This window comes from Podarcis gaigeae (genome assembly GCF_964106915.1).
Source record: "Podarcis gaigeae genome assembly, chromosome: 2".
Classification (NCBI taxonomy): Eukaryota; Metazoa; Chordata; class Lepidosauria; order Squamata; family Lacertidae; genus Podarcis; species Podarcis gaigeae.
The window spans coordinates 34411470-34437070 of record NC_139679.1 but is presented as its reverse complement, the minus strand read 5'-3'; the positions used below and the strand labels follow the sequence as shown (position 1 = coordinate 34437070).

Sequence of the window (25601 nt, the reverse complement as noted above, 5' to 3'; positions counted from 1 at the left end):
GTGTTCAGATTCCCACTAGTGGAGCCTGTACAAGGACTTCCACAAGCCCCCTCTTTTCTTCTCCCCCACAAATTAGCTCCAGGGGGCGGGGGGCAGTCAAGAGAACCTGCAGGAAGTGCATAGAGAGAGAAGAGGGGAGATTGTTCCACCAGACATGCAGAAATTCTTGTATCTCCTTAGTTGCAATGTTGAATTCCTCCCATTGGAACCTGCCTATAATAGCTGGATCATATAGTCCCTTGGTCGCTGTCCTGGTACATCAGGATTCCTTAACATGGGCAGCCAGCAACATACTTTTGCTCTTCTTGTCATCCTCAAGAAGGATGATGCTGTGGAAACACAACAGGAACCTTCAAGTTCCTAGAGCAGAATGCAATTGCACACAAAAGGGCTCCTCTTCCTCCGGCTCTTTCCATTGCCCCTCATATGAACATAGGAGTATGAAAAGCTGCCTTGTGCCGAGTCAATCCATTGGTCCACAATGACTGGCACCGACTCATAGAACTGTAGAAGTGTAGAGTTGGAAGGGACCCTCAGGAACATCTACTCCAACCCCCTGTAATGCAAGAATATGCAGCCGTCCCATACAGGGATCAAACCTGCAACCTTGGCATTATTGGCACCATGCTCTAACCCACTGAGCTATCCAGTCACCAGGGTTTCAGACAGGGTGTCTCTCCCACCCCTACCTGGAGATGCCAGGGACTGAACCTGGACCCTTCTGTGTGCATTACAGATGTTCCATTAATGAGGTATAACCTTTCCCCTGGACCAGCAGTTTAATAACTTGGACCTGCAGTCTAAAATCATGAACTTAATCTGCAAAAGGAGGGGAAGGGGGTAGAATGGGAAAGGCCATTTGTTGCAAAACCCAGGCAAATGTCAGATTCTGGAATGGCTATGGACCATGTTCAGCAGCCCCCAGCTGGGCTCCATCCCATTTGCAGCATTAATTCATCTCTTTCTTGTCCCTCAGCCTCTTCCTCATCCCCTCGGTTCAATTCTGACCTGGAGCAGGCAAGGCCACAGACGACTGGAGAGGAGGAGCTCCAGCTCCAACTTGCCCTGGCCATGAGTCGAGAAGAAGCAGAGAAGGTAATGTTTCAGCTTCCTTCTAGGTGCTGTTTTAAACCAGGGGTTTAAATAAGGGGTGAAGTAGCTGGGTCTGGACTCCCAACATGCACCATCACTGACCAGTTGGCTGGGGCTGATGGTGGTTAGAGCTCAACAACATCTCCAGGGCCACATGTCCCCATCCTCTAAATCAGTGAAAAACTATCAGTAAGAAAGTCATGTTAGAGATATGTGGATGCTTCCCACTGCTGTAAGTGTGGCTCTCATCTCTTATTGGCTGCTCCATGTAAGCCTCATCAGCTCAGGACATCATGATGGGGATTTATTGCTTTGTTGATTTAGCATTCTTATACTGCGGGCACATATTCACCTTTTGACGGTAGACTCGAGTGTGCTTTAAATCAGGAAGATAAAGCTATTATAGACGAAGCAGCAGCCTGTACCTTCCATCTTCCCTTCTTCATGATGAAGGTCCTTTAAGGCTCATATTTAATGAAAATAAAAGGACTAGGACTCCAATCCTATGTGCCCTTGTTTTGAGAGTTAAGTCGATCTCAGTTGGACTTCCTTTTGAGTAATTTTGTGTAGCTTGTACTGCATTTTGGAGCTTTGTTTGTGTGGTCTGGGAGCAATGCACCTGACACGGAAAGGAATGGCTATTACAGTGGGTCAGTGCTTCATGGATTGCAGCAGTGATCTTATATGTAGGAATCTCTCACTTAGGCTTTCAATGTTTTTAACTGTGCCTGCTGTTTTTTTCATGGCAGCTATCAACAGCCAGCTATTTCTCTTAGGCACTGTAAGTGGCAGGGACAGAACATAGCCCAGTATGAACTATGTAGGTCTTTTGGATACTGGTTGAGGCTCAAGGTAGCATTTAGCTGCTGCAGGAGTGCCTCCTACATAGCACTTCTGGATACTTCACAGGGAAAGGGAATACACACTTCCTTTTCATTGTGTTTTGCGCTCTGCAATATGGAGGTTCAACGAAGGACTTCATTCACCACCTTGCAGCTAAATCAAATGTTGCATTTTCACATTCGGTTTCCAGAGCTTCTCCTAATGCCCACTCCTCCAGCCTCTGCAATTCATCTGAGCAAGTTCTCCTTTGGACGTTAGAAAGAAGCATTGACAGAGAAGCGATCTGCCATTTTGACTGGTGGCGCTTCTTAAGCTCTGAATCCGCTCTTTTGGTTTTGCTTAATTTAAAATGACTTTCACCGTTGCAGTCCAGCGACCTAGTCCCTTTGTATGCTTTCCACGAGCAGCCTTCCTATCAGCTGATCTGCTTCTCCCTTTCAAGGTAGCCCAAGCATTTGTTTACATGCACCAAACACAAGATTAGCTCTGAGGGCCTTTCTTATGTCAAGTGACACGAGTAGTGACATTGGAGAAGCATGAAGGTGGCAAGGGAAAGAGTGCCTTAGTCTTGAAAAGTTGGCTGAAGGGGCTGGGATCCCACACTTAACAGCTTACATGCTTCTCTCAAGCTTTGACTGAAAGTATCTCACCAGCATATTCTTGTGAAGACCTGTTTCCTTGAAAAAGCACATAAGCTATACACAGTAGCACTCCTGTCTTTACCACACACGTTGCTAAAGCCAGCTCACATCCTAGTCTCTTAGGGAGCCTAATTATCACTTCTCCATTGGGCACACTTTGAATGTATTGCTTTGTGAGCAAAAATGTCCATGGATATTCTTCTTGTAACAATAATCTTCATCTTAGCCATGCTAAGATGTAACAATAACTCATCATGGATTTTGGATGTCGGCCCTGAGAAGTATCTTCATGGGAAACTTGGCACAAGCCTTTAATCTGAGTCTACATTATTTTAAATGAAGCCATCTCACAGAGTAATCGAGAACAGACCACCATCTACTGCATTTCATTTTAATAATAATATATTGCTCCCTGGGCTTGATGGATATATGGCCATTGTTTGCTTACTTAGAGGAATGGCTTGATAGCTAAGAGAAGCTCTAGGAGAAATCGGTCAATGTCAACATCACTTCTCTCTGTCAGTATAGCTAGTTGAAAGGCTGGGGAACAGCTCCTGTGTCAGCATGGCATTCTGGGAACAGGATTCCTAGAATTTCTGAGAGATAACTTTTGAAGGCAACCCCCCATCCCAAAACAGTGGTACCTCGGGTTAAGTACTTACTTCGTTCCGGAGGTCCGATCTTAACCTGAAACTGTTCTTAACCTGAAGCACCACTTTAGCTAATGGAGCCTCCCGCTGCTGCCATGCAATTTCTGTTCTCATCCTGAAGCAAAGTTCTTAACCCGAGATACTATTTCTGGGTTAGCAGAGTCTGTAACCTGAAGCATATTTAACCTGAAGCGTATGTAGCCCGAGGTACCACTGTATAGTCCTTCTGTTCCCATAGAAGAGTTCCACAGGTCTTTTGGACCTACTCTAATTTGGTGAATGATTTGCCCAATTATCCATGAGCTTCATTGAGGAAAATGGAACCCAAGCCTTAAGAGACAGCTTATCAAGGCATTTGCTGAGCAGGAGACCATCTCAGAGATGAGATTCGGAAATTAAAGAATTGGAGTGCAAAGAAACTGAACTAGAGTGGGAGAGAGCTTGCTTATCAGGGTTGCTTTATGAGCACTGAGCACAATGAAATGAAGTGTCCTAAAGGGTGGATTTGTGTTTGGGGGTAAAGACCCCCTACAAAGTTCACTGAATGAAAGGAGTGCTCACTGCCCATCACTGTGGATCAGCCAAATTCACTGGACTGAAGAGAAGATTGACCAAGAGACCCTCAAAGTGCGTGGTGCAAATTATAATTTGTTCCTGAACAGGAGCCTTGAACAGCTGCTTTCTTCACTCCTGCCCGATATATTTCTTTATGCCACAGCAGCAAAGTGATTCTAGTTCTGTCTCCGTCCTTCTCCCTGCTAAGTTCTATAAGGGCAACATTGAGAGGAAGCTGGTAGCTAGTGCCAACCCCCTGAACTGTTTGTAAGAAGGCAGGCAGATGGTGGCTGGTTGTGGGCAGACTGAGTTTGTTGGTACAATGTCCCATTTGCCCCAATGGATTAGCCCCATTGAACCCCTTTGTTTCCTATGGGGTTCAGGAGCAGTCAGAAAATATTTACTCTTGAGAACCACCACTCTAGGATGGTCATGAGTCCTACTTTGCACTCTCTATTTGAAAGGCTGTTAGAGGATAGTCCTTTACTTGAAGGATCCCTCTGTTTGAGGTCTGGTCCAAGAATGTTTAAAGACGAGGAACAACAAAAAGGGAGACCAGGGGGTTAGGCACTGCCCATCAACTGTGAACACCTGGGCAGCAGACTAAATAGGTCTGGGCAGCAGACTAAATAGGTACCCAGGTCATAGTCTTTCCTGCTATGGTGAGATGCATGGAGCTGGATTCAGCTGACTAGTCTTGCCAATGCAAGGCCACACATTGACTTCTGCTTGTGCAATGTGGCTCCCCCCCAAAAAAAAAAAATGGTTTGGGAAGGAAATCAGGAGAACCCCACATGCGGGGAGGAGAGGGCAGATTGTTCCATCAGGCAAGCAGAAAATGTTTGCACTGACAGAGCAGTCTCCTTAGCTCTAAGATGAATTCCTCCCATTATATATCTATTGAACTCTTACAGTAATTGTTTCTAAATTTCTATCAATGCATATAACTCACTACATCCAAGTTTATCTAATTCCATGTCCTTTTATTTTGGTGGTGTTTGTCGATATATATATATTTACTGGTAGTCACCCTGCACCACACATGACTATAATAAAGTATGGAGACTGCAAGTGCTGTAAATTTAATACCTACAATGTTTTGTCCGGTTTCACATATTCTGGACCTGTGCAGAGCTGCTTCCAACTATTATGTGAGATTGGAAATGCAAAATGGGAAGCAGCCCTTAAAGGTGTGAGATTTCCGAGGGTGAAGGGTGTCTGGTCTGGAGCAAGAGAACTCTCGGAATCTCAGCTCTCAGAATTTCCACCACTGTGAAGAAGCCAGGCAGGGGAGGAAGGGAAGGCTATTTGTGTCCTTAACAAACTTGCACAGCCAAGTGGAAGTGACAGCATTCTCACCTACCTGGGCCATCCTCTGTCATGCAGAGTAATGTTCTTCCTCTGCTCCTGAAAGTAAGGATCTTTAAGTCTCACTGAATCATGCCTGCAGTGTGCCCTTTTATGCTTGGATACACCAGACTCCATTTGCGCACTTCATGGAAGTGCCAACTAAACAGTCTCCTACCTTTCTAGCTAAGGAGACCTTGGGGCTTGCTACTGTGTGTTCCTTGATGAGTAATGGAGATGAAATTCAAAGACGGCAATGTATTGTCTTTTGCAATTCCTCCAAGAGGTTCAAGGGTGTGTAAGTGGGGGCTCATTCCTCTTTTCACCCTCACAACAACCCCGCAGGGTGGGTCAGGCTAAAAGATGGTGACACGGACAGCTAGTTCAGACACTAGTTTAACAGCAGAGTCTCCTTAGTCATGTAAGGGCTGATTGCTACACCCAATAGACTCCTGTCTCACTCTCATGTTAACTTCCCTGAGCACCACCACCTTCAGTCTGAGCAATGCAGGTGGGATTGTGGGAAGATGAGGGAGAAGTTCTACCAGGTCCCCAATTTTTGAGCAATTGAACATGCTGGGGGTGCTACAAAATATCAGTTTCACAGCTGGCAGTGTTCAAGGTGGGGAAACTGGCAAAAAAGCAAGAACACCTCCCCAAAATTAATGACTCAGGGGAGGTGTCAAAAGGCACCATGGGGCCCATGAGTGCTACGTTGGGGACCTCAGGGATATTCTCAGGCCAATAGTTGGTTTCAGCATGTGGGACCTTTTCTTACTTTATCTCCCTTCCCCTTCTTATTAACCTCCAGTGGGGGAGACACTTGTGTTGGTCTTTGTGATAACAACTCTAAACTTACTAGAGGGGGACTTAATTGATAGGCCGCATAGCCAGTCCATTCCCAAACAACAACACCAACATCAACAACACAAATACAAATAATATCTCAAAGATTAATTTCTCTAAAGCAAGAGTCCACCTTTGGGGTAACAGTGCTGTCCTTCTTCCAGGCCAGTCAGTCAGTCAGTCCCTGCCCCAATAGGGATCCAGAAGGAGGGAAAAACAGAATGGGTGGTGGGTCAGTGGGTCAGTGTGAGGGTGTGGCTAAAGTATCGGAAGAGCTGTACTAACTATCAGGGCTTAATCCCTTTAACCTGGAAAAGGATGGCTAACCCTTCCATTCAGTGATGCAGCAAAATGACTAGGCCGCCCCACAGTATAATCATGAGGATGCAGTCATATCCTTCTAATTGTTTTAATTGTTAGGTGCAGAGTTGGAAAACAGGCCAGTGATACCTAATGGCAGCTATAACCCTTTGTTCTCTCCTACACAGCAATTTCTGTTTTCATACTGGGGATGACAAATGAAACTCACACATGCACATTTAGCACGATGTGTTCTATTATTATCCCGCCCCCTCCAAAGTAACTCACCTTCCCCTTTTCCTCCTTAGAGTAGACTTGCTTTTGCTCTTTTCTTACCTCCAGAAGCCCTCCTTTCATTTCCCCGATACTTAGTTTGGGAACTGATTTACATTTGTTGGGAAACACAATTGTGCCGACACACATACTGATGAATTCTGTTCGCTGTAAGGTTTTTTCTTTACGTAAGAGCTCAGCTAACCTCTTATGCCTTGTATTTAGGGATTGGTTCACTCCCTGCTTTGTACATTATACTGGCAGAGCTCCATTCTGAATAGGTGCTGACTCTATTGTGGCTCCCCAGCATTCTGCAGCCCCTGTGCCAGTGGAGATTCCTTGGGGTGAGCGCTAGGGCTCAGGCCATCCTCATACTGGTCTCATACTGGTTTTTCATATCACCTGTTCCCACCACAACTCACCAGGGGCCCTGCAGTGGTGTTCGCATCAGTGTCAGGGCTCTATAGCATTGTGGGTTGGATCACTGGACTGATAAAGAGTGGACTGAAGGCTTGTTCACATGCCCCACTGAACACAGCTACAAGGTGCCTCTAGACATGCACATGTGTTTGTGTGAAAGTGTGTATGCTTGTTGATCTGTACAGCTCACCTATTGCGCACATAGGTTGAATGTTACATGCAGGTTATTGCACGAGTGCAAGGCTCAACTGCTTGTGTACACAGCTGGTACACTTGTTGAACGCAGTGTGCGAACACCCTTGAGAAGTCCTGTACTAAATTGTATTATTACTGTGTGCTTCACCTGGAGCTAAGCCAAGGGTCTGTTCCTGCCAGCAAATGTCCCTACTACAAAGCTAGACTGTTTCATAGTTGGTGAAGGATTTGAAGGGTTCCACACACCCCAGTGTAACAAAACAGACAAGCAAACACATCATTTTTAGTATCACTGCCTTCACTACCTGTGCTTACCAGTCAATAATGAGCCCAAATTAGCTGCCAGCTGGCAAGTTAGCTGCGAGCTGTCTACCAGTTGGCGGTATGCTAGAATGACTGCCTAGGGGCGATCATGTTAGGCACGGGCATTCTGAGAGCTTAAAGTTAGCACATGACTGCATTGTGCTTCTCCACAAGTAACTAGTTTGGACTTGTTGCCTTTGTATCACCTGTATTGGGTAGGCATTTCTCAGTAGTTAAAGGCTGAAACAGCTCAGCTGTGTGTGATGAAGGAGTTTTCATGAAAACAAAATAGGGTGGGGTGGTTGGGAGTGCAGGATTCTAGACAGTATTCACCTCCTGCATTGTCTAGTTCCTGTAGTTTACTGTATTATTAGCTTTGTGCTCACGTTTCTTTATTGCAACATAAGCATCCCCTTAAGGGATGCGGGTGGCGCTGTGGGTTAAACAGCTTTACTAGGGTCAAAAGACCCAATCCATACTTGATGTGCCTTTCAACGCGCTCTCTTGCTCTCTCTCAAATGCTCAGGTTTCGGAGAGTGGCAGGAAAATTCTGCTTCCCATTCAAAACTTGCATCCAATATCACCGTGTATTCATGTCCCATCTTGATTTGTGTATTCTACTTCTGGGGTTTTTTTTAATACGGGAATTTGTATCTCAAAATAAATAGCAGGCTTAGCAGTACATCACTTGAATATAGCAAGGGACATATTATGTAGTGCCTCAGTTTTTCCTGGGTCCCTTATTCCTCCTTTGTCCATCACAATTATTATTTAAATCAGAATGGGAAGCAATTACATATGCAAATGTAGTAATTTTGGAATGCAGAAATATCCACATTGTATTTAGCAATGTTTAAAGAAGGCCTGTTTAAATCTGTGCACAACTCTGGAGTTATTTTAAAAAGTCACTAAATATTCCCCTGCAACACCTTGCTAAATAGGGAAAAGAGCAACATTCACCAGGAACAAGGAACCCAAGTTACGTACAGTATGCAGGGTTGCAACGTGAAAAGCTCACTGAGTTCCTTGAAACATTCTGTGCTGGGCCAACAATGAAACAATACATTAAGGAACACATGACCAAGGACAGTTTTTTCCCCAATGGCAGTGATTCTGGTATGGTCACAGCCCAAGTCAAAAGAAAGGAGATGACTGATGGTTTTGTTTGGTGGAGGAACATCTAGGTCAGCTAGCACTGGGATCTTGTTTTTTCCCTTTTTAACTACTATTTGTGTTTGCGTAGGAGTTGCCGGGGCAGAGATCAGACAGTTTCTTGGGCGAGATTTGGAACACAATGGCTGACATAGGCGGCTCAATAGACATCTTTGCTTGCACCATAATGCTGGTTGGCTGAATTGGCGGGATGTGCCTTTCTAATGGATGTGGAGACCTGTATCCTTACCTGGAACCACCTTTTCCCACACTCAGCTAGAACCAGAGTGGGGCCAAAGATAATAAGTTCTGTGAAGCATTTGGCAAATTAAAAGCGTGAGATCAATGATTGCTGCTTGTAACAGTCTTTCTCGAGGCAGCGTTAACGATGGTGCCTGAAGGCCTGAAGGGACCGTGTCTCTGCAAGGAATGGTGATGACTGTTGTTTGTATTGCCACAAAAGTGTGATTGTGCTTTCCCCCATTATTAGGGTAACAAAGCAGCCATCCCTGCTGGTGCCACCATCTGTTTGCTTGCTGATCAGCCTCCTTGTAGGGAACTGGGTTTTGGAACGACACTTGATAAGCTCCAGCCCGAAGAAAGGACAGAAGGGTCATAGCAGCCAGCAAGGCAAGCTCTCAGGTTACATTACCTTGGGAAGCCAGCCAGCTTGCTAAAAGTCCAAACAAAAACCAAAGCTATAGGCAGGCACCAGGGTTAAAAAAAGAAGAAAGCTGTAGAAAGTCATTGGGTGCAACATGACAAGCTGTTGGTGCATTATTGTTAATTGTAGATTGAGATCTTGGTGTTATAGGTCTGTGCAAGGTTACTGGGATTGTTTTCTTATATGTGGGTGTTTGCACTTGAGTGGTCTAGTAGGGCAAAGGAAAGCTTTCTGGCTTTGTAGGAAATGCACAAAAACCTCCCTGCTGCCATGGCAGTGCTCCTGCAGAAAAAACCATCCATTGATGAACACATATAATGGGAATGGTGAACTTGTGGACTTAAGAGATGCTGTTGTTGGACTCCAGCTTCCATCAACCTCAGCACTGCCTATGGTCAGGGATGGTGGGAGTTGTAGCCTAGCAACATCTCTAAAGGACCACTTGTTCCGCATCCCAGCCACAGAACCATCAGTAGCCTACTGCAACTGCTTTGCAAAACATTTTGCAGATAAACTGAGTCACATCTGCCATGACTTGGATGTCACATTGAGCTCAGTGTCCTGCCACTGCTACTCAAGGTTGCTTGGATGAGCTTCCGTTGATTTCACTTGAAGAGGCAGATGAGGTACTGAGACATTTCTGGGACAGAAGCAGAACATGGGTTGTAGCCAACGCTGCTCATACAACAGGATTTCCCCTTCCTTTTCTTCCCCCTGCATCCCTGACCCAGACACAGTCAAGATGTGCTCCAGAGAGTTAGGGGACCCTCTGGAGCAGAATTCTGGGGCATACAGACCAGGAGGAGGAGAGGAGGAATAAGTTCTGTTTCATGAGCAGGGCACAGCAGGCTCAGCACTGAATACAACCCTATGCCTCTTCAGTTATTGACCTTCCTGGCAGAAGGTGACCAGCTATGGAAGGCTGGCCAGTCTGAATGGCAGAAGAGTGAATACTGCTTTTAGGGTTTCTGTCTCAAATGAGGAAATGATTCATCTCCTGCTGGGAAGCGGGGGGGGGGGGGGAGCCCCAATAGACCTGGCTGACCTTGGGTAACTGTAGGCCAGTCTTTAACCTTTACCTATTGTAAAGTACTCTGGACAATTGTAATGAAAGGGTAGTGTAGAAATCTTTAACAAATTAAATGAAAGCAACTCCTGCCATTTCAGGGCAAGGACTTGAGAGACTAGTATCTGGAGAACTTGGCTGAAATGTCTGTTGGCTGAGGAAATGCCAGTGCTTGATTAGGATCACACACATCCATAAGGTTCATAGTTTGAGGATGCTCTTAGATTCTCAGGTGGTGGCCATGAATCAGAGTGCCAGCTCTAGTTAGTTCACCATCTGCACCTCCTATGACTGAAATATAGAAACCTAGCTGCTATCATTCATGTCCTGGTGATGGTTGCTTTTATTTAGTTACTGTTTTATGGATTTATTTGGATGCTTGCATTTTTAATGTTTGGGCAGCAGCTGCTTTTTATTACAGTGGTGCCTCGCAAGACGAAATTAATCCGTTCTGCGAGTCTCTTCGTTTTGCGGTTTTCACGGCTATTAGCGGCTTAGCAGCTATTAGCGGCTTAGTGGCTTAGCAGCTATTAACGGCTTAGCGGCTATTAACGGCTTAGCGGCTTTAAGAAAAAGGAAACAAACTCGCAAGAACTCGCAAGACGTTTCGTCATGCAAAGCAAGCCCATAAGGAAATTCGTCTTGCGGAACGACTCAAAAAACGGAAAACTCTTTCGTCTTGCGCGTTTTTCATCTTGCGAGGCATTCGTCTTGCGAGGCACCACTGTATTATTATTTTGCTGAGAGGTGATTTAGCATTATTGTAAGCAAGCCATGTGTAAATATATGGATGTGGGTGGAAAGAAATAGAAGCAAGGGTTGGAGGGGAGGGACTGCAAACTTCGTGAAAGAATAGGCATTAAAGATTTCTGGGATGGGTATCTAAATGGGCAAAGCTAGTTGAACAGTTGCATGGCTGGATTCAAAGCCATCTTGCTCTTTGATTATAAAGGGGAAGTGGGGTGGGTTTGGAAGGTTGTGACCCAGAAATGAATGACTGAATCCAAAGCCCTGGAGCAGGAACAAACTTTTACCCCATTCTCCTTCATTGTCAGCAGCCACTTCCTCCAGTCTCCAGCACAGATGAAGACTTGCAATTACAGATAGCGCTTACCCTGAGCAAACAGGAGCATGAGAAGGTATCCCAAACCCAGGTGGTGAAAGGGCACTTTTAACTTTCCTCTTCTTGAATTCACGCCTCTTTAAGTGGGAAAGCTTTTGGCCTAAGCTTGGTAGCTCCTTCCTGAGACAATGCTGCTATCTCCAGAAGAGTCTAGAAATTCTGTACATCTTGTTCCGTTTGCCACAGGCCTCAGAGTTGGTATTTCCAGAAAATATCCATGTGGTCCTCACGGTTCTGAAAGAAATCTTGACTCACATAGGAGATAGTTTCAGAGACTTGGGAACTCAAGACTGGGTATCTCTGGATAACTCTGATCAGTTGTGGAAATTTGTCGAAACCCAACATTTGAAAATCAGTCCAAGGATGGTGAAATTGCCTCTTTTCACACTGATAATGAAACACCAAACATAATCCAAAGCATATCTACTTGAAAATAAGCCCCATGGGGCTCAACGGGGCTTATTTCCAAGAAAGTATATGTAAAATTGCAACTGGCCCTTGGACTCAAAACCTCACTTTTCTTTTTAAGATGAAAGAATTCTAGACCCACCCTCCCCCAGTTCCTACCTCACCCCCAGCTATGTCCGCTTCTTTCTGCCTTCTGGGTCTTTTCTGGCTGGTATTTTTTTAATATAACTTACATTGTTCTAAAAACTAACTGTTCCTAACAGAGAACAGTTTAACATGGGGTATAGAAGTATGGAAATGAAAAGGGCAGGTGCCACGCTTACCTAAATGATGGCCATGACCAGTATGAAATAATCTTTCATTTTTCTTGTATTCAGCTCATACCCCGTTGGCTGTTCATTTTGATTACAGGAAGTGAGGGCATGGCAAGGAGAAAACTCACTACTGCAGAGGGCATTGGAAGAAAGTCACCAGGGTGTGGAAGAAGAAGAAGAAGAAGAAAAGACCAAGAAAAGTCAGGTAGGAGGCACCAGCTGCTTGGTTATATTGTGGTGGACATACATAAATACTTGCTTTGGTGTGTGCCATTTTGTATTCCACCTTTGCTAGCCCCATTGATCTCTCTGAAGTATCTACAGTGGCTCCTGCTTCAGATGGAATTGCAAATTGGTAATCCTGGGGCTGAAGTCCTTCCCACTCACTGCTGGTTACAGAGTGAGAATTTGTCCTGAGAGTTGCCCCTAAAATTAACAGTCAAACTGAAGAAAACTGTTACAGATAGGTAGCCGTGTTGGTCTGCCATAGTCAAAACAAAATAAAAAAATTCCTTCCAGTAGCACCTTAAAGACCAACTAAGTTAGTTCTAGGTATGAGCTTTCGTGTGCATGCACACTTCTTAAGTGTGCATGCACACTTCTTCAGGTTACAGATTCTGCTAGCCCAGAAATAGTAGGTTAGGAACTTTACCTCAGGATGAGAACAGAAATCTCGTGGTGGCAGCAGGAGGCCCCATTAGCTAAAGTGGTACCTCAGGTTAAGAACAGTTTCAGGTTAAAAACGGACCACCGGAACGAATTAAGTTCTTAACCCGAGGTACCACTGTATTCTGGAGCCAAGTCCACTGGTGGTTTTGATTCATCTATTTATTGCACATAGATCCTGCTACACTCAGAAGAGCTTACATGAGGTACCAATGCTTCTTCCATGCATTGGTGTTAGCTCTAACAATCCAACAGCATCAAGCAATTAAGAGACCATTCACACACTCATAGCCTGGAATCTTGTGTAGAATTTTACTTTCTAAAGCTCTTAAGGGAGGGAGAAATTGCAACACCATGCCTTGGGAGAGCAGAGGGAAGCCCTCTGCTTTTTTGATAGCTTCCAAACCTGTACAGTCTTGGTGCAGTTTGAAGCGCACATATTCTTGGGATCTCTAGGTCCTAATACATTTTATCCCTTTGTATCTTTCCAGTCTTCTGTGCTGGAGCTGGCAGACATTTTTGGACCAGCACCGATCACTTCTACCCACACTTCAGCTGACCCATGGGATATTCCAGGTGGGGGCAACAATCGATCTGTTGAGGTTTGGAATCATGATGCAGCCTTCTCTCCTCCAGCTCTGTCCTTGTCTACTTCTTGGGAGCATAACAGTAAGGATCTTTGCAGCCTCTTTCTTCTTTCTCCATTCCACCCACACACCTCTCCCATTCCACCCATGCTTTCAGGCAGCTTGGGCAAATGTTAACCCATTGTTTGCTATGGTTCTGCTTTGGGCTGCAGCGTTTAGTTGACTAATCCATTTGCTTAAATCAGGGATAGGGAACCTGTTGCCTTCCAGATGATGCTGTTGGACTCTTAACTCCCATCAGCCCCAGCCAGCATGGCGAATGGGAGATGGAGTCCATCATTCGGTGGGCAACAGATTCCCCAGCCTTGGCTTAAGTTTGTTATTATTATTATTATGGACGAAGAAGGTGCCCTGGTTACTGGAGGGGTAGGCAGATTTTTCTCTTTAAACATGTTAATTATCACTACAAGCAGGTGCCATCTTGGAAGAAGGGACTTTCTCTCCTGCCCCCACCTTGTGTCTCACGCTTGGGATGTTCCTTCTACAATAGTCCCTTTTGGGTCATATATGTCCATCATCTAAACATGTTCCCCACTCTTCAAAACACGTTGATGTGCAGACTTGTGCACATTTAATCAATTACCGTATTTTTCGCTCTATAAGACGCACCAGACCAGTTTTTGAAGGAGGAAAACAAGGAAAAAAATATTCTGAATCTCAGAAGGCAGAACAGCAAGAGGGATCGCTGCGCCGCGAAAGCAGCAATCCCACTTGCTGTTCTGGCTTCTGGGATAGCTGCGCAGCCTGCATTCGCTCCATAAGACACACACACATTTCCCCTTACCTTTTAGGAGGGAAAAAGTGAGTCTTATAGAGCAAAAAATACAGTAATTCTCAGGCAACTGATCAACTAAGATTTCTTAAACCAGGTAACATCCCTAATGCTGTACCCATTCATCTGCTTCTAGCTTCATCAATACTAGTTCTTTATTTATTTCATTTTCCCTGTCCACATTCTGTCTTCATTTTGTTTCCCTTGACACTCCTTTCTCCCCCTCCAGATACCAAGTCCACTGTGGAATCGACAGGAACATCCTGGGGCCCCACGGCAGACCCTTGGGTGCCCGTATCTTCAAGGGATGCTCTAAGTAAGACAGCATGTTCTACCAATCAAGCCTCTCCAGGGCCCTGGAACCTTCCTCATGCCTCTTCCTCCTCTGCTTCCTCTTCTGATCCATGGGGGGTCAAATCCCTGCCTTCGAGTGTCTCTTCTTCGGACCCCTGGGGAAAGTCCTCACCCCCTGCATTAGTTCCTGCAGGCACTGCTTCTGCTGCTGACCCTTGGGGAGGCACTGTGGAGAAGTCTTCCATGTCTGGTAAGAGAAGCTCTTTTTCACTTGTAGTCCTCAATGCCACTTAATCTGTAGAATTGTCCGGTTTCCCATTCCTTCCTTCAAAACTGCCAGCTGCAATTTCCCCAACTCTCTTGCTTTATGTGAGCCATGTCATGTGCTGTTTATCTACTCAGCTAGGGTGAGAAGCGGGACGCGGGTGGCACTGTGGGTTAAACCACAGAGCCTAGAACTTGCCGATCAAAAGGTTGGCGGTTCAAATCCCCGCGACAGGGTGAGCTCCCGTTGCTCGGTCCCTGCTCCTGCCAAGTGAGATGAGCGCCGCAACCCCAGAGACGGCTACGACTGGACCTAATGGTCAGGGGTGCCTTTACCTTTACCTAGGGTGAGAAGCAGATCTCTCCAGGTGAGTACCCAAGTGGCAAACCATAGGAGAGAGCCTAGAAGCACATGTAATAGAGATGGGACCAGCAGCTATCGTGCCAGGTTGTGCATGTGTATCTCTTTCATCTATTGACACGAGAGAGTTCCATGTGCAGCTTCACGTAGCGTCAGCAGCAGGACCACCTCTTCCCCGCTGCTGCTGATTGGCTCCCAGTTCCAAGCAACAAACTGGTGATGGAGGGAGAGGATAAGCACATTCCCGGCCACCACTTTTCAAGAGCTCCCAAAGGGAATGCCTGTGGGAACTCTTTCCCCTGTTCTTGGTTTTCATTGGGAAGGACAACGTTGGGGACTTATTGCTAGCCCTGCTTTCCCCGAACTCAGCAGTGGTGTTGAGATAGGGTGGACAGAGCCAGTCCTACTCACTCAAAAGGGGGTGGGCCCAACTCATTTAGCGCCCCCTCCCCTAAGCTTTCTTTCTGTCTTCAACTCCTCCATAGGCAGTGCTGCTTTTGACTTGTTTGCAAAACTACCTGAACACATGGATCAGCCAGAACATGACAGTTCTGGGAAATCCAACAGCCCAGTAGGTAAGTGAAAGGGACAGGTCCTCCATATGCACTTTCAGGCATCATTTTGATCCTATAATTTTGATGGCTGCCATGGAGGTAAATTTCACACATACTACTTTTCTTCTTCCACTTTTTTTGTTTCATAGTATGCATCCTGCTGGAAAATAAGTCCATGGCTTTGCCCTTGCTTACACCTATCATGTTTTGATGATTAGTTCTAGTCTTAAAGCTCCAGAGCAGCTTTCCCCAACCTGGTGCCCTCCAGATGTGTTGGGCTCCCATTCTCATAATCCCTGATTATTGGCCACAGGGCCTGGGGTTGATTGGAATTGTAGTCCAAAAAATCTGGATGGCACAAGGTTGGGGAAAGCTGCTCTAGAGTTTCCATTCTGGTCTGATTTCCCACATTGGCAGTGAGTAGGACTAGAGATGGCTAACATTAGGAGCTCCTAAGATGGATTCTTTTAAAAAATGTCCATGTTCAAAGGTTATATTAGAATGCATTACCCACAAAAGGTTTCTAGCAGCAATCCCAATTTGCAGTAGAGTTTGGGAGGGAGGGAAACGCCTTAGAGAAGAAGCTTTAAAGTGGGACTTGAATGATGAGACTGCAACAAATGTGTGGTAAAGGAAGGCAGCGCTGAGCATTAGGACAATTATGTAAGCAATGCTTTATACTTTGAGCAATGACACATCCACAGCAGCAATGCTTATTGTTATGGGCAGCAGCCCTCCAGGGGCATTTAGGCACATATCTTTCCCTATTCTGGAAATTAAGTTCCTTTTAACTGGAGATTGAACTGGTAGGTTGTACACCTGCTAATGTAAGTCACACACACCCCTCTCCTAAAGATGTACGGAAGTGCATCTTTGGAAATGGTGGAATCTTAAGTATAAAGGATTGTGGCAGAATGCAGCGTGAAATAGATTCCATGTCGAATGTGCTTGTTTTAGCCTTTTTCAAGCCCTAAATGGTTTCATCAATCTGGTGCCTCCCCCAGATGTTGTTGGACTACAACTCCTATTATCCCTGACCACTGGCTATGCTGGTTGGCTGGAGCTGCTGAGAGTAGTAGTCCAAAAGATCTCAAGACCACCGACTTGTGGAAGGCTGACCTAGAGGATTCCTCCTCCTGCAGGAGCCTGATTGGCCCTTCTTAGGCCCTTCTCCAAATGTTATGATCATCAACTGGTGCCTCACCTTTGGGATACCTTCTCAAGAGAGATTTGCTTGGTGCCATTCTCTTTCTCTTTCTGATCTCAACTTAACACCTTTGTATTTGCCCAGTCCTTGTAGTTCTATTAGAATGCATAAGAATCTTTGAGATGGAGTTTTATTGTTGCTCTGGCCCAACTAACAGGCATGCTAGCGGAAGCTAATGCAAGGTTTCCCACTAGGGCAGTAAGGCTTCCCCATCTCCTCTCCTCACAACTCCCCCAAATCCATTCAGGAGGTTAAGGAGAACCTGTGAAGGGGGAGGAGAGGGATCATTCTGTTTGGGAAACGGAAATGCTTGCACTGACAGAATGATCAGACGCACACGACTGAGTTATTCCATTTGCTTTCTGTTTTTGTGTTTCCACTGTAGTGATTTTTTTTATTATATCTATCAAGCTATTGTTTTCATTCATTTCATCTTTTTTATCATTAGCCACTCTGAGAACTTCATCTGAAGATGAGCCAATACAGTACATCTAAGAAAGGACTGAATAATTGATTAAATGAGAACCTAGCAGGAAATGTGGGGCAAACCATGGAGTATCTCAGTGAAAAGGAACAGAAATAACACATCCTCCCTCTCTCTCTCTTATTGTTGGTAGATGTGGACCTGTTTGGTGACCTTATTCCAAGCACGAAAGAGAATGGAGTCAAGAATAAGGACGTTTTTGATATTGCAGGTTTAGGAGACTCTCTTCCTGATTCAAAGAAGAAGAAAGACAGCAAAACGCCAGAGGCCTTTCTTGGCCCAAATGCCTCTTCTCTGGTTAATCTGGACTCCTTGGTCACAGCCCCTCAGAACCTGATGTCTCGTAATCCATTTCTGGCAGGTAGGCCTTATAGGCAGAATAGATCCATTAGCAATTCTGTCCCACAGTTTTGCCCAGAGTTTTGTAACATGGCTGGCCCTACCATTAGGCCAACTGGGGTGGCAGCTGCCCCAGGCAGCAGATGGGAGGTAGTGTTCATGTGATGGACAGAACCGTGTGTGTCACATGGCTGCCCTACACTCCTGGAGCTAGCCTACTGACCTCAGGTGCAGTAGAAGATGCTTTCTTATTGCCAGTCTAATCAGTTTGGTCAGTGTTTATATGTGGAATGGGGGGGGGTCCATCTTACTATTTGCTTCAGGCAGCAACATGCCTTGTCTCAATCTTGTTTGGTGCCCACATTTGATTGCACTCAGCCTAGCACATTACAGTGGTGCCTCGCAAGACGAAAAGAATCCGTTCCACGAGTCTCTTCGTCTTGCGGTTTCTTCGTCTTGGGAAGCAAGCCCATTAGCGGCTTAGCGGGCTTAGCGGATCAGCTGATAAGCGGCTTGGCTTAGCGGATCAGCTGTTAAGCGGCTTAGCTGTTAGCGGCTTAGCGGATCAGCTGTTAAGCAGCTTAGCGGATCAGCTGATAAGCGGCTTAGCGGCTTGGGAAAAAGGGGGGGGAGAGGAAAAAAAACCCGCAGGAACTCGCAAGACATTTTCGTCTTGCGAAGCAAGCCCATAGGAAATTCATTTTGCGAAGCACCTCCAAAACGGAAAACTCTTTCGTCTAGCGGGTTTTCCGTCTTGCGAGGCATTCGTCTTGCGGGGCACCACTGTAGTTCCCCATTGTACAGTCCGCTCCCTAACGCCTGCCACACAGAGCTGCTATTCTTCCTCCCCTCCTCTTTTTACTGGGCCCATTTCTTCACTGAAACCAGTCCTTGTCAGAAATTTCAGACTTCTTTCATACTAGGCATGTTGATATTTGCCAGTTGCCGTGATTGGTGCTCAGGCCTTCTCTGCTTTTGACTCCAAAACTTGGAACTCAAAATATGTGGCAAAATGGGAACCCTCAGCAACACGTTTCCACACTTTCCTTATTTAACATTAGAGTGTTTGGGTCACATGGTTGTAGATTCTGCCATATTTGTGTGCATTTTTTAAAAAAACAGGGGGAGGGGAGCTTCACTTCCTTGGCCTCTGACCTTTGGAATGTTGTGCTGATGGCTTCTCTCCCTCCCTCTCCTTCTTCCAGGTCTCAGCACACCTTCTCCCACCAACCCATTCAACGTCATGGACCAGCCCAAACCAACTCTCAACCAGATGCGGACCAGCTCCCCAGTGCCTACCATAGCTATGGGGATGACCATGAACTCCATGACCTACAGTGCTTCGCTCCCTCTCCCACTCAGCAGTATCCCACCAGCGATGGCCCTCCCGGCCTCCATGAGTGCCTTCCCTCAGACTGGAGCAGGGCCTTTCCCAGAGCTACCTGGCAACTTGCCTCAACCTCTCCTACCACTGTCTGGCTCAGGTCCCCCGCCACTACCTTCTCAAAGTGGTATGAACCCTTTCCTCTGAGAAGACTCTTGTTGATGTCATGCAAACTGTTCTCTTGCTCCTTCCCCAGCTGCTATGGAAAACCTCCCATGCAAAATGGCTTTGTGGGCACATTAGTTTTGATGGGGGTGGGGGGAAACGTCTCCCTGGAAACTCTTCTCTAGTTTCTGCCTAAGCCAAAGAGATTCATAAGCAAGAATCTCCTTCTTTGGTGGCCTACAGAAGAACCAATCGCTCCATCATGTTGAACATTGCCTGGAGTCTGCTGCCTCTGATGGAGAACTGGGACATCCCTGCCACTAGCTGGCCTTGTTTTGATGGGTACCCAGGAGATGGGAGATCTTTTAAGAAGGGCTTGAGTTTTCAAGGGTCTTCATTCTCCAGTGCTTTTATGTTGGTACACACAGAGGCTAGGATAAAATAAAAATTAACTCATGGAAGATTGTCCCTTCAGAGGGAAGGGAATCAAATTATTTCGTAATCTGCATGGAAAACACAAAAACGTTTTGCCAAGGCTTGCAGTGGCACTGCGTGCATGATAGTCTCACTTCTGGAAATCAGGATAGGTCAGCAAGTATAGCACTGTTATACATTAGAGGAGGAAATCCAATTTCTTTTTCCATAGTCACTTTCACTGGGTCCCTTAATGAAGGGCAGTCTCTTCCTCAGTTGCTCTTGTCCTCCAGTTACACTATTGGGGGGGGGGGGATACATATATTCAGAAGTCTGCAACTAGAAAACCTTCCTGACTGTAAAAATAAACAGCAGCAGCAAGACCAACTGCACACACATTCTTCTTTGTGCACCCTTCATTCTGCTTACAATTTTTGGAGCAAAGTTGATACGTTTTGAGACTGGTTATGGGAATGAGGTGTAATAGCATCAAGAACAACAGCCTGACCACTGGAAGTCTGGCCCAACCTCTTCTGGCTTCTAATTCTTGAGTAGCAAATTTGCCCAAATTACTAGCCAGGCTAGAAACTTGCCTTGTAAAAAAAAAAAAGCTCCTGAACTTGGATGCTCAGGATTCTGAAGATGCATTACACTTTGCACTAGGAGAGCACAATTCTCAGTCTCTTGTTTCTGCCCAGATGTTCCTTCATTCCAAATCCGATGTCTCTGCCACTTGCGTTTCTGCCTCCTTCGGTCCGAACGACGTTTTCCTTTGACCCCTCAGTAATCATTTGAGGAATCCAGTTTCTCCTTTGTTATCATCATGGACAACCTCTTAGTTATATGCTTGATCACAGACTTTTGTTGCTGTCCCCAGCGCCTACCTCTCAAGCCACAAACTCAAAAACAGGGGATACCTGCGACTGAGGGGTACTCCAGAAAGTGCAGATTCCACAGTGGAAAAGGGTGTTTGAATGAACTTTGCGAAACTCACGAGGAAGTTCTGGACTGCTTTAATGGAGGCAAATGATGGAGGTCATTGTTTGAATATGATGTCGGGAATCCTGACTCCGTGATGATAAAACTTTATTATTGTGCTTGATGGCCTTGGAGCATTTCATTTTGGGGCTTAAACTTGCTTTAAAAACTCGAGAGAGAGAGAGAGATAAATGTATCAATAGGTGCGTTATCTTCAATATCTCTCCTTCCAAGCTGGAATGGCAGAGACAAGAGTGTATGTACAGCATGAAGTTAAATCCCAGTTACCAACTGTGTCTTAATCTAGGATTTCAGCATGCCAATACAAGATTCATCTGCAGGACGAGATGTTTGTGGAGCACTGATCCAGCTAGAATAAGCTTGAGGTGGGATGTGAATAGGGGGCCAGGCATGGAGAGCATTGTGGTACAATCATTGAAGTTTTGTTGCCTATGCTTAAGCAATCACCATACCAATACAACTTTTCTGGCTATAATGGAACATAAAGAGGGGGGAGGGAAATAAGAAGTCAATAAAAAGTTCAAATATGCTTGAGGTTTCACACTTCATAATGGATTTCTTTTCTGTGTTAAATCACCTTCCTTCTCTTCAGGTTTGATCAAAGGGGTCTCAACTAAGGTTGCACACCTTTCGAAGGAAAAGAGTGGCTTGTGGGGAGGAGGTGTCCTGCTGTCTTTTAATAGCCCGACTATTTACTTCTTTTATGCCTGCACACTGCCTCTATTGACAGCTGCTTCAGTTACATCTTTGTTTGAAAACTAGGGTTTCGTCCTTCCAGCTATACAGGCCACTCAATTCAGAGCCAGGCCAAAGCTCTTCGGTCTTAGTATAAATGGACAATTGCCATGACATGAAATCACCATTCAAATATGGTTATGTGACAACAGTACAAAGACAATTCAGAGTGTCAGCAATGTCCCTTGCCCTCACTCTCAACAGGCAAACATTTTCCCACCTGCATGCAACTCCTTGTGAGCTTTGCTGACTATTCACTGTTGGAGAGAGCATGATAATGCAGTAGCTGGACCTCCAGGCTGTTTTGAAATGCCTTGACAGTGCAAATGTCCTTATGCTAATTAATAACTAGAATCCATGGTACACCATGTGATCAAAAACAGGAAGATTTTTGAGCTCCTTGAGCAGTCTTCTTTAGCAACCTATGTTGACAAACAAGATTGTAGTCTAGTGGAGCCTTTGTTATTTGCTAACTGCAGGAAGTTGAGTCCTTTCCGAGCTGAAATGAATGAAAGCTGCTAACTCAAGTTCTAAACAAATCAGCATACCTCTTGTTTGCCATGTTAAGGCAACAAGCTAGACGTGTGCTGATTTGTTTTGAATTGCATTTGAGCGGCCTGGGTTTCTGCAGTCCATGCTAAAAAGAAGAATATTCAGCACTGGTCTATAGTTCCCCTTGAGATGAATGTAATGGAAAATTCACTGATGTTCTTGCTGGCAAATTAAAACCATTTACAGTCTTGCATGGCTGCATTCCCTGGGCATTTGTTTATTGCTTGCCAGCACAGGTAACGAGAGGGCATCACCTAGATCTTCCCCTGGGCAACAATTAACATGCTCTGACACTCTTTGGTTTAAAAGCAATCTCAAAAACAGGATTCTCTTTAATGCCTGCTACAGTTATTTCATTTACATTGGGTCAGGAAGACACAGGTTGCTTCTATGCCAGGGCCCATTAGCGTGGCCTTCTATAATGCTTCATTAGGAAGTATTGGTTAGCAAAAGAACTCTGCAATGTTAATTAAAAGTTACCTACTTGTAGCTTCTGGTCATTTTATTGTTTGTTCAGGTTGCTGTAGGAGAATATTGGTGATGAAACACAAAACAAAATAAAACAGAGATTCTATTAATGGTAATGAAGGGGTATCAGTATTCCTGCTGCTGTGCTCAACAAGATGCAATAACACAGGCAGAAGTTTCAAGCAAGCTGTTAATTACAAGCACAGGAGCCCAAAAAAGTCTCACTATAACTTTGGCTGTCCACACCTGGACAGGTTTGCACTACAATGGCATTTTGATACAAAATGCCGCTCACCCCAACCACCCATAATACCAGTTGCTAGGACTCACAAGTGTGGAGAGTGCTGCTCTGATCTTTCTCTTAACCTATTTTGGAAGGGCCCAAATACAGCGATTAAAATAAAATAATCTCTTAGCTCAGTCACAAGAGAAGTCCTTTCTGTTTGACTCCAGCTATTGAACTTCGTAATGTTTCCAAAGAAACTTGGTTTTTTAAAACCATTCATTCACAATATTTAAATAATAGGTTTGATGAACCCAGTACTCAGCATTGAAACGTCTACATGTGTCACTGTATGCCATGAGGTATGTATACTATGCTAGTAGAAAGGTATCTCATCTTTTCTAAGAGCATCATTATAGCAATGTAGTCTAGATTTGCACTGGAAATGGTTGCTGTAAAGTAAGCCGAGTGATAACCAGCAACAAGGCAGGGATGGGAGCCTGTGGCACTTCAAATGTTGTTGGACTACAGCTCCCATCAACACCAGCCAGCATGGCCAATGGTCAGGGACAATAGACATTGTAGTCCAACATCTCGTGAGCCACAGGTTCCCCCCACCCCCTGCTCTAAGGGCAAGATAAACGTAATCAAAATGCAGAGAGTTGTTGGAAGGTTCATAAGGATATCACAAATCACTGCTGCAAGAGGCTTAGAAATGAAGGTTGAGAAAGGAATGGGGAATATTTGTTTCCCCATATCTTCTTGACTCTAGCTCTCTTCATCTCCAGCCAGCATGCTCAGTTGTCAGAGATGACGGGGATTGCAGTTTAACAACATTTAGAGGGCCACAGATGGCCCACCCTGATATAAAGCAACAATAGTGATGTGGGACAGAGGAGGATCTGTTTTAGGCTATCTCTTGAGAAGTTAATGAATTATAACCCAATTATCAACGGGGTTTTGTGACTGGTTGCTATTCTGATTTTGTGAAAGCTTTTATCATAAATGATATCTGACAAATACCATGCCCCTCCACAATTTGATAGTAGCTTCAATTCAATATAGTAGCTTGGAAAGTGCCATTTAAAATTAAAACAAGCAAACAAACCTTTAGGTAGATGAGATTAGACTATTTCAGTTAGATTTGTTTCTGCCCAGGCATAGGAAAAAACAGACTAAATTCCCAGTTTCAAATGGGCACGGGTGGGATTTAAATCTGATCATTAAGATGCTGACACACAAGTTTGTGGGTAAGTATACTCACTGACTTGGCAGTTCCCCAGCCAATATGCTTCATGTCTTTTATATGCTGACAGTATATAAAGCTCATATTCTGTGCCACCACTCTGAAACTTCAGAAAAGCCTGCAGAGATTGGCTCCATCAGAGCTGCTGTTTTCATTAATGTATCTAACTGAAAAATGCATAGGGCGTTAAGGAATTTGCTGCCCCAAGAAGCAGCGACGGCCACCAATTTAGAAGGGAAATAGACAATTTAATGAACATTTAGGCTATCAATGGCTATTAGCCATGATGTAGATAGGGACATGCTACCTTCAGTCAGGACCAGAGTCAACATGCCTCTGAATCCCTGAGGAACAGTTGTAGGACAAGCCCCCCCCATATTCTCTTTTTGGGCTTTCCAGGTGCATCGTCCTGGTTGGCCACTGTGGGAAACAAGAAGCTCAGCTAGATGGTCTGATCCAGCAGGCTTTTCTGAAGTGGCTTGCCTCCCTGCTTTTTCCAGCACCAAGCACCATTTTTATTTGGACGGGTAGAAGCGGTGAGGGTGCTGTCTTCCTCCCTTTTCTGGCCCCCAAGGGCATTTTAAGGCACGGGGTTAGAAGTAGTGATGTGGATGTGGTCCCTACTTGCTTCATAGGCTGTTTTTTGCATTTTGATTTATACCATATTGGCCCAAATATAAGCCATACCTGCAAATAAGCCGCACCTTTAAAACTCGAAAAAAAAGACAATACCCAAATATAAGCCGATTCGTTAGAATTGTGTCGTATGCTGGTGGTCCTAGGAGCTATGCGCTGCTGTGGCGCCTGCCATCTTGCCTCACCAGAAGTCCCGTAAAAGCCAATTTTTGTAAGGTTGCGAATTTAAGCCGCACTTTTAACTTTTCATGGTTGGAATTTGGGAAAAAAAGTATGGCTTATGTTCAGGCCAATACGGTAATAGGTGATAGGGAACAGCAAAAGGGATGCCTGCAGCCCTTGCCTTGTAGGTTGCCTTGCCTTCTTGTCCTACCCGGTTGATGATGATGATGATAATAATAATAATAATAATAATAATAATAATAATAATAATAGCCTCCAGGCAGCTCAAGATGGCCTACATGGTTCTCCCCCTCTCCAGTATATTATCCTGGCAACAATCCTTTGAACCAGGTTAGGCTGAAAGACAGTGAGTGGCCCAAAATCGACCATATCCAACCAATAAATTGCTTTGCTCTATAGGAAAACCAGTACTGTACTCCCAATTTTGTTTTGAGCCACACCCTCATGGCAGCCATTTTGTGTCAAGCCACCCGCCTTGTGGCAGCCATTTTGTGACCAGTGCGCATGACATTCTCTCAACATTCCAAATATGCCACCGGGCCGAATAAAAGTTGGGTGACCTCTGTGAAGGCAATAATAATAAAGTTGCTACCATATAACCAGCAGGGGGCGTTTGTTCTGCTAAGAGTTTGGTGGCAAAGGAAGTTTGTCAAGTACAATTTTGCCTACTGGAAGTGTTAAGAGCCATCTGCTTTCCTCTCCCACACATCACATTATAAAAAAGTATTTATTTAAACATGCTACAGTATAACTGTTCTATTTGTAAAAATTCTTAGTGGCTTACAAAGGGAAACAAATACACCCCCAAATGAATTCAAAAATACATTTGTAAGAAGAAAAAGAACAAGAAGAAAACAGTGTGAAAAAGCCACCAAA

General features: G+C 44.9%; 1 protein-coding gene and 1 long non-coding RNA gene across 14 annotated transcripts in view; one reads left to right on the top strand and one right to left on the bottom strand.

The window, feature by feature from the left end:
- Nucleotides 1-21211, top strand: part of EPN3 (epsin 3) — a 24011-nt gene extending 2800 nt beyond the window's left edge. The window contains exons 2-9 of one of the 13 annotated variants that reach the window (XM_083727983.1): nucleotides 977-1095; nucleotides 11406-11486; nucleotides 12290-12397; nucleotides 13350-13434; nucleotides 14507-14821; nucleotides 15682-15771; nucleotides 17653-17802; nucleotides 18986-21211. In XM_083727983.1, the coding sequence (XP_083584109.1) occupies nucleotides 977-1095; nucleotides 11406-11486; nucleotides 12290-12397; nucleotides 13350-13434; nucleotides 14507-14821; nucleotides 15682-15771; nucleotides 17653-17802; nucleotides 18986-19311 (1274 nt within the window). In that variant the 3' untranslated portion in view covers nucleotides 19312-21211. Of the gene's footprint in view, nucleotides 1-976; nucleotides 1096-11402; nucleotides 11487-12289; nucleotides 12398-13349; nucleotides 13528-14506; nucleotides 14822-15681; nucleotides 15772-17574; nucleotides 17803-18985 lie in introns of all 13 variants that reach the window. The other 12 variants (XM_083727992.1, XM_083727988.1, XM_083727986.1 and 9 more) reach the window with 12 other exon arrangements.
- On the bottom strand, nucleotides 20681-25601 carry LOC310839451. Its single transcript, XR_014561527.1, has 2 exons — nucleotides 23925-25601; nucleotides 20681-22490 (listed from the first exon to the last, which is right to left on the bottom strand). It is a non-coding gene; the product is annotated as an uncharacterized lncRNA (long non-coding RNA).